We start from the raw sequence: 14,563 nt of genomic DNA, 5'->3' as shown, positions 1-14,563 counted from the left end.
GACACACACACACACACACACACACACACACACACACACACACACACACACACACACACACACACACACACACACACACACACACACACACACACACACACACCTGCTGCTTCTTTATGATCTGAATCATCACCTTCTAACTTTCTCTCTATGATCCAATCACACGTGTGCTGCTGCTCATGTGATCAAAGACAATTATTCAATGTCTATGATCCAACTCTCCAATACAGACACACAGACAGAGTGTGTCTGTCTGTGTGTCTCTCTCTTTCTCCCTCTCTCTCTCTCTCTCTGTCTCTCTTTCTCCCTCTCTCTCTCTCTCTCTCTCTCTCTCTCCCTCTCTGTCTGTCTGTCTTTCTCCCTCTCTCTCTCTCTGTCACTGTCTCTCTCTTTCTCCCTCCCCCTCTCTGTCCGTCTCTCTCTCTCTCTCTCTCTCTCTCTCTCTGGTGCAGTGACAGTTATCCAGTCCATGCAGACGCAAACATCAAGTCAACTTGTCCTCCCTCGCCCACATTCACCCATGTTATCATCCCTGTTAGAACAGAAGTTGTCTGTCTCTAAGCTCTGGAGCTTCTTCTTAACTTTATTTCTTCAGTCCGACATCAGGAAGGTCCCGACGCCCCCAAAGCTCTCTAGGATCTCTCTAACCCTTCGCCGGTTGACGTGCGGCTCGGCCTCAGCTCGTGTGCTCACAGATTCTGAATATTAATTAATACATATTTTGTCATCACGCGATCTTGAAAGCTATCTCTAAGTAACGTTCTAAGAGCGCATCGCCCCTCCAGGAGCCGGTCTTTGTCTCCCTCTGCTGTCCTTTTGACAGCGATACCATTGGAGGCGACAATTCCAGCGATCCTCTCAATTCTGTTTTTACAGAACAAAGCAATAACAAACAAACTGTTCGCATCTCGAGGCACTTCCTGTGGGCGAAGCTCCCGTACCACCATTGGACGCACAGTAGAGACATGGAAGTATTTGGTCACGGACAATTGAACAGTGTGTTTCCTTGGCAACTGTTTCCCTGTTGCAGCGTTTATGTGGTTTAATCACTTTTTCACATTTGCTCATTAATTCAAGTTCATTTTTCAGCTTGTTGTCATGGTGACTCACATAAGATGAGTTTACACATCTGCATAGACTAAGTGCTTCATTTACAAAGTCATCAATAAAACGTGAACAGATTTACACAGATTCAGTATAAAACCGAGTAATGGCGCCACCTCCTGGTCCATCTGTAACATGGCATCACAACGGGCTTCCTGCTGTGATCTAGAACATGCATGTTGGTAAGAGCAGCTCAGAACATCTGGACCTCAGTGCCTCAGCAATCTATAACTCGTCACTTAGAAGCTCAGACTAAAACTTCTGAAGACTTGGTGTTGATAAAGTCTTCACCGAAGTGGATCATCTGTCTGAGCGCGCTCAGGATCAGAGCATTGATGTCAGCATCCAGGGAGATCTCAGAGCTGTAGTTCTTCACAGGAAAGATGCAGTTCATTGGAATTCCCACCGCCGCACTGAAATCCTTCATCTGAGTTTGACAGAAAGAAAGATGAGACTAAATCTGAGGCTCCATCTGAACACGACCTACACAAACACACCTTCTGCAACAGGGTCTTGCTCTTGTAGACGTTCTTGACATCGCGCTCGATTTCCTCACACGTGTCGTCAATGTGGGTGAGAACAGCCAGTTGGGGAATTCCTGCCGACAATGAAAACCAAAACTTACAGGCAGTTTGGAGACATAAGTGAAGTCCACGTAAAAGCAAAGCGGTTGCCATAGCAACAGACTTACATTCATCCTATTTAGATGTGCAACTTAGAGGTCTTACCCAAGTCACTGGCCATCTCTCTGATGTCGTTCATTTTGCTCACAATGGACTCAGAAAAAACCGGGGCGTTAGCAGAGAAGACAATAACCAGGACGTGCGTCTTGTCCTCCATAGTGACGAACGACCTGAAGCCCGGGTCTCTCTTTGACAACGCAGAGACAGGATTGAACTGAAATCAACAGGAAACCTCTTACAAAGATGTTCACTTTTGGTCCCCATATCATGGGCACTAACACTCCCTTTACCACGCTAACACGCCCCTTTACCACGCTAACACGCCCCTTTACCACGCTAACACGCCCCTATACCACGCTAACACTCCCCTATACCACGCTAACACGCCCCTATACCGCGCTAACACGCCCCTATACCACGCTAACACTCCCCTATACCACGCTAACACGCCCCTATACCACACTAACACGCCCCTATACCACGCTAACACTCCCCTATACCACGCTAACACGCCCCTATACCACGCTAACACTCCCCTATACCACGCTAACACGCCCCTATACCACACTAACACACCCCTATACCACGCTAACACGCCCCTATACCACGCTAACACGCCCCTATACCACACTAACACACCCCTATACCACGCTAACACGCCCCTATACCACACTAACACACCCCTATACCACACTAACACGCCCCTATACCACGCTAACACGCCCCTATACCACGCTAACACACCCCTATACCACACTAACACGCCCCTATACCACACTAACACGCCCCTATACCACACTAACACGCCCCTATACCACACTAACACGCCCCTATACCACACTAACACGCCCCTATACCACACTAACACACCCCTATACCACACTAACACGCCCCTATACCACGCTTACACGCCCCTATACCACACTAACACGTACCTTATAATTCTCCATCATGTGACCGTTCATGGCCAGAACGATGTCCTCAGGCAGAACTCCACTGCCACTCTCGTCCTCCAGGCCCATGGTGTCATTAAAAACAAAATGGTGAAAGGTCCCACTTTCTTTTCGGAATTGATGGGTTTCGTACTAAAACACAGAAGAAAGACAACGGTGACGATGGCGCCACCTACTGTCAGTGGCCTGGTACATTGTGTAACATGGACGTTGGCGTGGACGTCTTCCTCGTAGTTAAACAGGAAGACGGCGTCTTTGACATTCCTCCATTATATTTGACAGTTTCAATATTTCCATACTTTTTTGGTAAAACTTCTTTCTGCATTTTTTGCATTGACCAAAGCCGGCGTGCTCATTCTGCCCTGGAGGATGTTGTTGACAGAGTTGATGAAGCTGGACTTGCCGGCGCCGACCGGGCCGTGGAGCAGAATTCTGAGGTGCTGGACTTCAACGCTTTCAGGTCTGTAAGACTTCAAGTATTTCAGATCGCTGTCTGTGTTCCTGGTGAAGAAAGACCATGGAAACATCATCTGAAACTCCTAAACACCTAAATCTGAGAAACACAGACCGCCTCACTCTGACCGCCTCACTGTAACTTGGTAGAATCTAGAGCCAGGGTGGGGAGCCTCCAGCCTGTTTGGTCCGGCCCACAAGACAATTTTGGTTCTTTCGATGACGGCATATAAATAATTATACTGTGATCTTATTCCCCCTGTCAGACCGGTAGTTCGGGCTGATGGCAAACTCAAAATGGCCCGGGATAGGAAAGAGGTTCCCCACCCCTGATCTAGAGTAAAAACATGCACACTCACCCCCAGCAGACTTTCCTCCATGGTTGTTTCAAAGCTGAGGAGAAGGTACCAAAGGTATCAGCATCAGCTCACATCAGGCTGTGTGCAGAGCTCAGAGACACACGTGTAAGGCAGAATTAAAACAAGATTTGGCTCCTCAGACTTCTGACTCCCGCTCTTCTCACGTGAGCTGGGAAAGTGGGCGGAGCTTCCCTCAAACAGAAGAGGGTCAGCAGCTCAACTGTCTTTCATTCAGATATTCAATGACACTGACAATTGTCTTTCTTATGATCATCCTGAAGGAAAAACATGGTGTCTGTTCTAGCTAGTTAGCTAGGCTAGTTAGCTAGGCTAGGCTAGTTGGAGCTGCAAAATGAACGACTTTATTTTGGTTTCTTCTCAAAGAGAAAAGTGCTGTGAAGTTTTCATATTTGTAGATGATGTGTCATTACATTGTAACACCTCACTCCCTCTGATCCTAAGTGTGGTCTTTCAGTCATAGCGGGGTCAAAGGTCATGCTGAAATAAAAATTTCTGTGTTGTTTTTAAATGTCAGTTGTGTAGAAGAAACAAAAAGGCAGATTTGGAGTTAAAGACTTTCAGTGACAGACAGCTGGCAGGTTACATCCTTTAAAAGCCACATGACTCCGCCTCTAATCTGTCTTAAAGGAACGGAGCATGCATTGTCAGAGAGGCTGTCCAGGGATTCAAACCCTCTTTATTATCACGTGTACATGTTTGGGTCATATATGATTACTTTGTTGTCATATCTTACAGGGTGGAGATGGGGGGGGAGGAGTCTCACCTGGGGAATCAGAGGTACAGAGCGTGTTAACAAAGTGTACAACTGTCATCCAAAGCAAACTTCATGGAAACAAGCGCTCCTTTAAAATACAACACTTACTTTCACTCCGCCGACGAGAGCGGGCGAGAGCTGCAACAGGAAACAACAAACAGCTCAGCAGAGAAACAAACCCAAGCTTTGATGTTTATATGAAACTACACAACACAACTTGGGCGGGTTCTTGTTTTTTCCTGCTGTACTCTAACTGTTGCACAGTTACTTCCCTCGGGATAATAAACATTCATCTTATCCTATCTTATCTTATCTTAACACAACAAAGCTTTCTTAGGTTCATATTGTATATTTATGTCTGAAACACGGTGGATCCAGATGTTCTGCATCTGGCTGCCTGCACAAAGGTCTGATGATGTCATCACAGCTGGATCAGCTGTGTGTGTTTGGAGCTGCTTTGTAGTTAAATATTCTCCTGTGATTCATTCTTAAGAAAGCTTCCACATGTGCGTTGCCATCTGTCCAGCCACCATTCATCTTTCAAAACAGGAAGTGATTGTATTTCTTCTAGCACTTCATAGTGAAACTACAAAATGCAGTAACAGACATATTTACCTTTTTTGAGAAGCGGAATCTTGCGGCGTTGTGGGTCCATGATTGAGACAAAGTCCTGGGCTGAGTCTCTGAGATCCGTCTTATAAAGTCACCGTGTGACTCATGGGAGGGCAGCTGGTTCCATTCCCTCAGACTAGTCCGACCAGTCGAGCATCTGAAGGCACGCAGCGGCTACCAGCCAGGAGGTGGAGCTACGTTTACTGCAAGTCACATGGTTTACCCAAAGTGACAAGAAGAACAATGTCCACGGGAGGGTTCTTCAGTCTGAGTCCTCCTCTTCATCACAACACAGCGACAGGTGAGGAGCTAAGACTGCCCGGGAGCAACCCTGTCTCTCTCTTCTGTCCAGGTAGAATGGAGCCCAATGAAAACAGGAGCAAGTACAAACAGGAAGTGGACCGAGAGGAAAACATTGCAGCCAACACAACAAACCTCAGAGAGGGACCAAAGCTTCATCGCTCTGTTCCAGAAGCAAACACCACAGCTGCAGGTGAGGAGCTTCACCCCATCAATTAAACCAATCAGTACGCCTGTAGCTTCATGCTCATCGTCTGTGACTGACTGTGTCACCGACCACCAGAGAACCTTTCACGGTCCACCATGAGGCGGACACATTCTGCTCGCATCCAGCGCTCTGTTCCAGGACCAGACACCGGAGCTGCAGGTTAGAAGCCTGGACTGTTACCAAAGCTGTCTGTTACCAAAGCTGTCTGTTACCAAAGCTGTCTGTTACCAAAGCTGTCTGATACTAAAGCTGTCTGTTACCAAAGCTGTCTGTTACCAAAGCTGTCTGTTACCAAAGCTGTCTGTTACCAAAGCTGTCTGATACTAAATCTGTCTGTTCCTGCTAACCTGGAAACCTTTCAGGGTCGACCTTGAAGCAAAGACTTTCTGCTCGTTTTCAACGCTCTGTTCCAGAACCAAACACCACAGCTGCAGGTACGGAGCTTACATATTTAGTTAGACAGACTCAGTTTGTCACTGTTGTTACCGACTGTCAGTGCTTAAAACAAAAGCAACATAAAGAAACTGAAGTCAATTTGTCGTGGCTTCATGCTCATCGTCTGTCACTCTGTTACTGATCAGCTGTGAAGTTCTCAGCTCGTCTGTCACGCTCTGTTCCAGACCCAAACACCACAGCTGCAGGTAAGGAGCCAGCCACAGCCACAAAGCTGCCCAATGAAACTGGAACCATCAGTGCCTGCAGAGAGAAAGAGGAGGTGGATCAGAGAGCAGAAGAACCAGCAGGCCCAGGGGAACAAAAAAAAAGAAAGAACAAGAACTGGTTTCAAGCGTTCTTCAGTAAGTTTACCACTTCATGAAAAAGGAAAGTGAATTTTTCCACTCATTCAATGTCTATGAACCAAATAGTCTCTCTCTCTCTCTCTCTCTCTAGCCAAAACACGAGATAAACCAAATGTGGACCAAGTGGAACAGAGCAACGACCAAAGAGAACTAAAAACTGTCCTCCACAATCTGCGCCCTGTACTTCACTTTAAAGAGTTTAAGAGTATGTACAATAATGTCTGTCTGTCTGTCTGTCTGTCTGTCTGTCTGTCTCCCTCACCATGCTTGTACGCTTCTCCACGGGTGTGCTATTGATTATCTCTCTATGATTGATTAGGTGCCATTGAGAATTAATTGATCATGAAAAAACAGAATTCAATTCTACTAAAATTACATTACATTACAAGAAATGTTTAATTCTTGGGCAACTGGACGAGTCGATGTGCAGGACTCCTGTGTAGAGAAACATGTTAAGAGTTGTAGAGCTGAAAAAATGTAAATAGTTCAATATGGAAGCATGAGGAGACTCCAACATGCTTGTAGCCAAGCGTGTTCTGTTTCCACAGAGAAGCAGTGAAACACAAGCCTACAGTAAGAATGTGACAGAAATTTGGAAACAGTTTGGACCTCAGAGGGTTAATGGAGTCCATCACAGCTGGATTAGACAGGAAACTAGACAGAGTGGAACAGTGGGACCTGAGCTCATGGCACTGATGAGGGAGTGAAGCTGATCAGAAACACTTTAAAGATACTCAGTCAATTCTCTTGTTTGAGGGAAATTGCTATTTCAAATAAAATAAAATAGTAGTGAATGGAAGAAAATGTCTTTGTAGTTGCTGAAGCTGTGGTGAACGATTATGAGAAAGGAAACCTACCGTGTGAGAACGCCACCAATCTTCTGACTTTGCTGCAGTATTACGCCAAACATCAACCTCAGCAGCCCGGGGAAGATTTACACTGTGAGTTTGTTTGGATCCTCAAGTTTCAAGAAATCAGATGATGTTTATAAAATGCCTTCAGAGAGTTCAAAAGATCAGACAGATGGTGAGTCTTCTGTTTTCTTTAGTAGGGAAGAAGAAAGGTGATCAGAAGCAGAAGCTTCTGGTGAAGTCAGGTGAGTTCCAGGTGTCTTCAATTCACAGGATTCCTTGAGTTTGACATGATATGGATTCGTGTCATTTTGTGGGATCAAGCATCCATTTGGATCTCCTGTACCGTTACCGGTGAAACCTTTGGAGCCCATCAGAGGCTCCTGGACCAAGTGAAACATCTCAAAGGGCTCAACGTGGTGGAGTGCCCCCAGTGGCAGAACTGCCAGGTCATTATTGTCTTCTGTGTCATCGATTCTCGTGTTGGATCAAATGTGGAGGCAGCGATGAGTAAAACTCCAGGTAACCAAATATATAAATATACTGTATTTTCAATTGAACCGCAGCAGTTCCAAAATAACAACTCCATAGTATCCAGGATTTGATGCCTGGTGTCAATAGCCAGAGTAGTATTGCAGCACAGTCCAGGAGGAGGTGAGGGTAGAAGGTCAGGGGATGGAAGAAGGAAGGAATGGGAGGATTCTGAGCGGACTGCTGGTCCTTGCAGGAAGTCTTGACCGTTGTTCTCTCTGGTCTCTGGTCCACAGATGGGAAACCTGTCATTCTGGTCCTGATGCATCACACCAGAGATGTCTACTATTCAACCGGGGGGAGAAAGTGGTCCGACAGCTTTGATAAGGTTGTGTTGGATGTTCACGTTCTCTACCACCAGACCAGACAGGGATTACTGACGTGTCCAAAGAACCAGCAGGCGGTCAAGCACATACAGGAAGTCCTACAGAGATACACTAAAAAGGAAAAGTGGCTACAGCTGTAAAGTGGACAGTGCCCACATGGCTACTGGTCAGTGGGTTCAACTGTTTGGATCCCAACACAAAGTGTCAGAACCAAGCACCAATTTTCTTCTGCATTTGTTCACTAAGAAACACACTGGATCAAAGAGGCTTTGCAGCCTCAACTGACCTGAAAGATTGTGGATGGACTTTTCCCCAAATATATTCCAACCAGAAGGCTAAAAACACAGAACCATGACTTACATACAGGAAGCTCGTGCAAATCAAGCAAATTATAAACGTTATTTAGCCTGAAATTAAGGAAAATTTAGAAAATACTTCAGAAACCTTTTTTAGTGTCACATGATTTTGATGGAGTCAGTTCCTTATAGTTGTTCACTAATGTCAAAGTCTTCCATCAGGAACATAAGGACGTTTCTGGCATGATACATACTGACCTTTTTGGCTGTGCATGTGTGTGTGTGTGTGAGTTAAGTCTGATAACTGATTTGATCGAGTATTGATTTAACCACAAGAATTCTCATTGTTTGATTTTCCTTCACTTGCTCTGTGACTTTATGAATGTGTAATAAACTAAAACAATGAATTTCATTTGCATTGAATTTTTGTTCTAACTACCTTCCATTTTTCTGTTAAATGTAAAAGAAAGCTGCGCTGAGGTGATAAGGATCCAGTTTCAGTCCACAGAGAAGAAAGATAGATGTTCTCTTTAGTGGACCATCAGGATTTTGTTCAGACTGGATCAAGTTTGTAAACATTAAGAGGAAAAATTATGAATAACCATAATAATGATAATAATGATATTTGTAGTTACACATCTTGCATTTCTGGCTTTCTATTGATTTTGTGAAATCAAAGAATTCAGTGTGTGGTACAAGATAAAAATCATGAAGGATTCAAATGTGGAACTGAGCTGCTGGTGTCTTTGTACTGCATCACAAACACCACAGGGTCACAACTTTTCAATCATTGCTTATGCAATTGATGATTACTTAAACTAACTTAAAATTAAACCGTTTATTTTTCAAAATGTAATTAATTTAGATTAATCAGCGTATATCAACTGTCAAATCTAATTTTGATAATAGTAGAGAACTAGAAGCCTGAGGTGCAGGTCAGAGTTCAAACTAAAACGTTTCAAAATAATGAGACAAAATGAACCTGATTAAGGTTTCATTGAGTGAAATTTTGTCCCTGATATGAAATAAAAAAAATTTCACTCTGGATCCCATTTAGATCAATTTTCTTATTCAAAAAGAATGTCTAATTTTCAGGTCCAAGTCCTCTTATTAAGTCTGTTGATGCGAGTACGTATAAAACTACAGGGTCTGAATACTGTCAACATATTCTAAGGTTGATATGGGCTGCTGGTTCCATTCCCTCAGACTAGTCAGACCAGTCGAGCATCTGAGGGCACGCAGTGGCTACCAGCCAGGAGGCGCAGCTACGTTTACCGCAAGTCACATGGTTTATCCAAAGTGACAAGAAGAAAAATGCCCATGGGAGGGTTGTTCAGTCGGACTCCTCCTCTTCATCGCAACACAGCTACAGGTAAGGAGCTCAGTCTGCTAGCAGACTCAAACCAGCTGCTTTTCTTATCAGTAAAACCTCCATGTTTGTATCTTTGTGTTCTTTATGGATGACCGACTCTGTGAGCTGGATCTCTGTGAGCAAAGCTGTCTGTGAGTTAGAAAAATTGACACCATTAGATCCAGTATTAGAACTATAGATCATCAGGTCTGTGATGGTGAGCATCCACTGACTGTGATATCCTTTAATATGACAACAGATGATGAAATTGGTCTCCACATGTGCTCTTGACTCTGTTCCTACCAAACTGTTAAACTGTTAAATCTCGCATCTCGTACCACTCGCATAAAACAAGAAGAATATTGATAATATAACAAATCTCTGCATTTAGATACTTCCTTAAAAACAGGGACACCTGATCTAGACAGGTGCATCTCAAACCTCTCTGTATCTCTTGTCTCTGTACATTTCTTGAGTAGACTGTATTTGACCAATGACATGATCATCTGAATACCAATAACATATGAGATGAATTCCAGTCCAGCTATGGGACCATGGCAGGAAACGGCTTAATAAATGACCTGAGAATTTGAGCCGTTTCAAACAATGTGGCTGTCCTCTTTTTGTTAGATTTGAGAGCTGCCTTTGATAGTATAAATCACATTTAATCAGTCGACTTGCCAGAGGGGTGGGTCTCTACAGCGCAGAGCTCCACTGGTTTTGGTCGTATTTGTCGGACAGGAAATTCTTTGTTTGCCGACTTTGTGTCACAGACATTTGAGTGAATACGGCGTTTCTCAAGGACGCATTCTGGGTCCCATCCATGTTTCCTTCATATATGCTCCCTTTAGGAAACACAAGTAGTCAACATAATCAAAATCAATCAAAATCACGGTTAAGCTGATGATACACAATTTATCACTTGCAACTCTCTTTTAGCTGATCTGATCACCTGAGCTGAATGTGAAAGAGTGTTAATCATCCGCATCTCAACTTTGAATATGTGTAAGTTCCCCTGTGGAACTTAAGACTTGAGCCGTCCCCGTGAATTGGAAAGGAAAGGAAACCAAGAAAGTCACATGGCTTTCTTTCAGGAGAGCCACAGCCACATGGACTCAAAGGAAATGATTTGTGTTAGCTCCTCCCCCTCCTCTCTCTGACGCTACTCCACTCTGTCATTCTAAAACATTTCCACATTGTCCTGAATATCTTCACCCAGGGACTCAACCCTGTCTCTCTATTTCAGTCCAGGTAGAATGGAGCCCAATGAAAACAGGAGCAAGTACAAACAGGAAGTGGACCAAGAAGAAAACATTGCAGTCGAGACGACATACCCCCAAAGTGACCCAAACCTTGTAGAGACTTTGTTAAACAGAACTTCTGCTGCTGCTCTTCGTCACTCTTATAGACAAGCAGACACCACAGCTCCAGGTGAGGAGCTTAGATCTTTACCCAGACATTAAAGCAAAGTAACATCAAAAACTGAAATAAATAGTTATAGTTTCCTGCTCATTGACTGTGCACTCACAACTGTAACATTCAAGCTTTGGTCTGGATTCACTTCAATGATCTGAGTTCCATTATTGACAAATTAAACAAAGAAACAAATAGTGAATTTTCTGTAGCAAAACTGTTTGTCTGTCTCATTCTCTCTCTAGACAACTCAAAGAAAAAGACAAGAGAAAGAAGTGATGGAGACAAAGAGACACATGATCTGGATCGAGAGAAAGAGGATCAGAACCAAATGAGGCAGAATTTGGACAGAATGAAACAGGAACTTGACAGCGAGGAACAAGATCTGTATCAAGCAGACCGGGACGTGGACAGAATGAAACAGGAACTGGAACATATGAAGCAGGATCAGGAGCAAGAAAAACAAGATTTAGCCACAAAGAAACAGGATTTAGCCAGAGAGAAACAGGATTTGGCCAAAGAGAAACAGGATTTAGCCACAGAGAAACAGGATTTAGCCAGAGAGAAACAGGATTTAGCCACAGAGAAACAGGATTTAGCCAGAGAGAAACAGGATTTAGCCGCAGAGAAACAGGATTTAGCCACAGAAAAACAGGACTTAGCCACAGAAAAACAGGATTTAGCCACAGAAAAACAGGACTTAGCCACAGAAAAACAGGATTTAGCTGCAGGGAAACAGGATTTAGCCACAGAGAAACAGGATTTAGCCGCAGGAAAAAAGAATCTGATCAGAACGAGACAAAAAGTCGACCAAGACAAACAGGATGTGAATCGAGAAAAACAGAATTTAGCCACAGAGAAACAAAATTTAGCCACAGAGAAAAAGAGTCTGGACAAAATGAGACAAAATGTGGACCAAGAGAAGCAAGAACTCTGCAGAATTAAGCAGGCTGCAGCCAGAGAGGAATCAAATCCAGAGAAAGGGGAAGACAATGAGGACCAAAGAGCACTGAAAGGGGTCCTCTGCAACTTGAGGCGTGTACTTCAGCCTGACGAGTATAAGAGTACGTACGATGTGAGGTGTCAGGGTATCTGTGTATCTATAGTATCTCTCTTTTTATGCCTCTATAAAAACACATCCGGTACATCGGGTACTCTCACAGACAGGTACCCTCACAGACAGGTACTCTCACAGACAGGTACTCTCACAGACAGGTACCCTCACAGACGGGTACCCTCACAGACAGGTACTCTCACAGACGGGTACTCTCACAGACGGGTACCCTCACAGACAGGTACCCTCACAGACAGGTACCCTCACAGACAGGTACCCTCACAGACGGGTACCCTCACAGACAGGTACTCTCAAAGACAGGTACTCTCACAGACAGGTACTCTCACAGACAGGTACCCTCACAGACAGGTACCCTCACAGACAGGTACCCTCACAGACAGGTACCCTCACAGACAGGTACCCTCACAGACAGGTACCCTAACAGACAGGTACCCTCACAGACAGGTACTTACAGACATGTACTCTTGCTGCTGGACCGGCCCCACTTCAAATGCTGCTGTTACAGCACAGAGGTTAATTAATGGTAGATAAATATCCACAAACTGGAACCTTTAGTTCAAGTGAAATGTAAAGCAAACATTGTTGATGCTCATACACGTAAGCAGACTAACACACTCTGTGGTGTTCTCTCTCTGTAGCTGCTGAAGCTGTGGTGAATGATTACTGCAGAGGAATCCTCCAGTGTGAGAACGCCACAAACCTTCTGACTGTTCTGAAGGATTACGCCAAACCTCGGCAGCCTGGTGAGGGTCGTTAGGATCATTAGGATAACTGTTCATCTGAAAGGCTTTTCTCACCTGATACTGTGCACATGTGTCAGGACCCGACTAGTGTAGGGCTCAGAATATGAACAGGATGCAGCAGTTACCAACAGGTTAACATGCAAAGCTATGAGGATCAGATAAACCACATTTCAGACAGAGAGGCATGATGGTTAGAGGCCATTTAGGTGCAACTGGACAGACTGAGGCACCATCTAGTTTAATGTTACATCACTCCTCTGCCCACTGGCGTTATCCTGAGCCGCCCTCTGGACTCAACCACGTGTTAATCAACAGCGACTGTCATTGTGAGTACAACACCTGTTCCCACACTGATTAGAAATAAAGAAGGCAGAAGGCCAAACATCTTCATCCTCCTCTCAGTCCAGTGATAGATGAATGAGATGAAACTAGACTGGCAAAATTAGACTGAACAGAAAAATGACTCAATCAGATGAATGGTGAATCTTCCTTATTTCAGTGAAGAAGGGACTCAGTCAGCTGAGGCATCAGATTAAATCAGGTGAGTTCCAGGGGAGATGAATTCACAGGATTCATGGAATTTGGGATGAAATGGATTCTTATCATGTTTCCCTTATTAAGCAGCTGTGCAGATCTTCTGTGTCATTACTGGGGAAACGTTTGGTGCCCATCAGAAGCTCCTGGACCAGGTGAAGAACCTGAAAGGGTTCAGTGTGGTGGAGAGCCCCCAGTGGCAGGACTGCCAGGTCCTGATCCTCTTCACATCAAATGCGGAGGTAGCCATGAGAAACATTCCAGGTAACTGAATTATTTTCAATTTATCCTCATTCCACTCATAAACAATAGGTTTGGATTTTTCACAAGAAATTAGATTTTCAGGTTTCATTTAATATTTTTTTCCCAATTACCAGTTATGTACTTATCTTGACGTCGAGAGACCTCTTCATCTCAGTACCTGACCTCCAAAATCCACCCAGAGAGTGGAGGCTGGAAAAGTCACAAAGGAGGGAAAAGTCCATATTTTGCAGTAAGTCCACCTTTGACCGTTGCTCTCTCTGGTCCACAGATGGGAAACCTGTCATTCTGGTCCTGATGCATCACACCAGAGATATCAACTTTCCCACCCTGGGGAGAAAGTGGTCTGACAGCTTTGAGAACATTGTGCTGGATGTTCACGTTCTCTACCACCAGACCAGGCAGGGATTACTGACGTGTCCAAAGAACCAGCAGGCGGTCAGTCACATACAGGAAGTCCTACAGAGATACACTAAGAAACACACTTAAAGGGCTTCGCAGCCTCAACTGACCTGAAAGATTGTGGATGGACTTTTGCCCAAATATATTCCAGTGAGAAGGCTAAAAACACAGAACCACATGACTTAGAAACAGGAAGTTAAGAAATCATGTCAAATACTGACATTTCAAACCTTGTTAGGATGATGGTTATTTAGCCTGATCAATCATTTCCTTGTGGTGGCAACATGGAGAATATGTTGGCATCTGTTCGTGATCGCGCTCTGTTTAGTTATGTGTGCTCCTCCCTTGTTTTCCTGCGTGTGTTGTTGTTGTTCCTGGCTGGGGCGTGGCTACCTGGTTCCTGTTCCTGCCATCTGTCATCTTTTGTTTTTGCAAGAGGACCTTTTGTTGTTCCTGATTTCCAGGATTTTTGAGATCCTGCTTTGTCCTGGTTTGACTATATAATAAATCTCTGTTATTCACCTGATTCCCTG

At 44.4% G+C, this 14,563-nt stretch overlaps 3 protein-coding genes across 6 annotated transcripts; 2 read left to right on the top strand and 1 right to left on the bottom strand.

Moving 5' to 3' along the window:
- Positions 1-994: 994 nt before the first annotated feature.
- Positions 995-5,081, bottom strand: LOC142988943 (interferon-induced protein 44-like). The gene is made up of 9 exons (XM_076138254.1): positions 4,943-5,081; positions 4,436-4,465; positions 4,307-4,336; positions 3,553-3,586; positions 3,040-3,241; positions 2,723-2,872; positions 1,833-2,001; positions 1,602-1,702; positions 995-1,531 (listed from the first exon to the last, which is right to left on the bottom strand). The coding sequence occupies exons 1-9, from the start codon at positions 4,980-4,982 to the stop codon at positions 1,352-1,354; spliced, it is 936 nt and encodes a 311-aa protein (XP_075994369.1). The 5' UTR covers positions 4,983-5,081; the 3' UTR covers positions 995-1,351.
- Positions 5,045-8,885, top strand: LOC142988942 (uncharacterized). Of its 4 annotated transcripts, none has more exons than XM_076138251.1 (9): positions 5,045-5,432; positions 5,523-5,606; positions 5,810-5,881; positions 6,029-6,244; positions 6,339-6,452; positions 7,063-7,188; positions 7,299-7,343; positions 7,423-7,620; positions 7,866-8,885. In XM_076138251.1, the coding sequence occupies exons 1-9, from the start codon at positions 5,045-5,047 to the stop codon at positions 8,093-8,095; spliced, it is 1,473 nt and encodes a 490-aa protein (XP_075994366.1). In that variant the 3' UTR covers positions 8,096-8,885. The 4 variants fall into 4 exon arrangements, with proteins under 4 accessions (XP_075994366.1, XP_075994365.1, XP_075994367.1 ...); XM_076138250.1 differs by having other exon boundaries at positions 7,296-7,343; positions 7,866-8,881; XM_076138252.1 differs by having other exon boundaries at positions 5,109-5,432; positions 6,068-6,244; positions 7,296-7,343; positions 7,866-8,880.
- Positions 5,219-14,556, top strand: LOC142988941 (uncharacterized). The gene is made up of 7 exons (XM_076138248.1): positions 5,219-5,240; positions 10,849-11,033; positions 11,261-12,079; positions 12,729-12,833; positions 13,333-13,374; positions 13,455-13,631; positions 13,900-14,556. Exons 2-7 carry the CDS (start codon positions 10,859-10,861, stop codon positions 14,115-14,117), a joined length of 1,536 nt encoding a protein of 511 aa, XP_075994363.1. The 5' UTR covers positions 5,219-5,240; positions 10,849-10,858; the 3' UTR covers positions 14,118-14,556.
- Positions 14,557-14,563: the final 7 nt, after the last annotated feature.

This window comes from Genypterus blacodes, unplaced genomic scaffold (assembly GCF_046128005.1).
Source record: "Genypterus blacodes isolate CSIRO-AG114 ecotype Tasmania unplaced genomic scaffold, CSIRO-AGI_Gbla_v1 ptg000355l_1, whole genome shotgun sequence".
Classification (NCBI taxonomy): Eukaryota; Metazoa; Chordata; class Actinopteri; order Ophidiiformes; family Ophidiidae; genus Genypterus; species Genypterus blacodes.
Note: the sequence above shows the minus strand (reverse complement) of the source record. Positions and strands in the feature narration are given on the sequence as shown.

Coding starts and splice junctions, on each gene's coding strand:
- LOC142988942 (XM_076138250.1), top strand. CDS start 5,045: ATGGGAGGGCAGCTGGTTCCATTCCCTCAGACTAGTCCGACCAGTCGA. Junction 7,189..7,295: donor GCCCGGGGAAGATTTACACT/GTGAGTTTGTTT, acceptor TGTTTTCTTTAG/TAGGGAAGAAGAAAGGTGAT. Junction 7,621..7,865: donor AGCGATGAGTAAAACTCCAG/GTAACCAAATAT, acceptor TCTGGTCCACAG/ATGGGAAACCTGTCATTCTG.
- LOC142988941 (XM_076138248.1), top strand. CDS start 10,859: ATGGAGCCCAATGAAAACAGGAGCAAGTACAAACAGGAAGTGGACCAA. Junction 12,834..13,332: donor CGCCAAACCTCGGCAGCCTG/GTGAGGGTCGTT, acceptor TCCTTATTTCAG/TGAAGAAGGGACTCAGTCAG. Junction 13,375..13,454: donor GAGGCATCAGATTAAATCAG/GTGAGTTCCAGG, acceptor TCCCTTATTAAG/CAGCTGTGCAGATCTTCTGT.
- LOC142988943 (XM_076138254.1), bottom strand. CDS start 4,982: ATGGACCCACAACGCCGCAAGATTCCGCTTCTCAAAAAAG. Junction 3,587..4,306: donor TCCCCCCCCATCTCCACCCT/GTAAGATATGAC, acceptor CCTTCTCCTCAG/CTTTGAAACAACCATGGAGG. Junction 1,532..1,601: donor GCAAGACCCTGTTGCAGAAG/GTGTGTTTGTGT, acceptor TGTCAAACTCAG/ATGAAGGATTTCAGTGCGGC.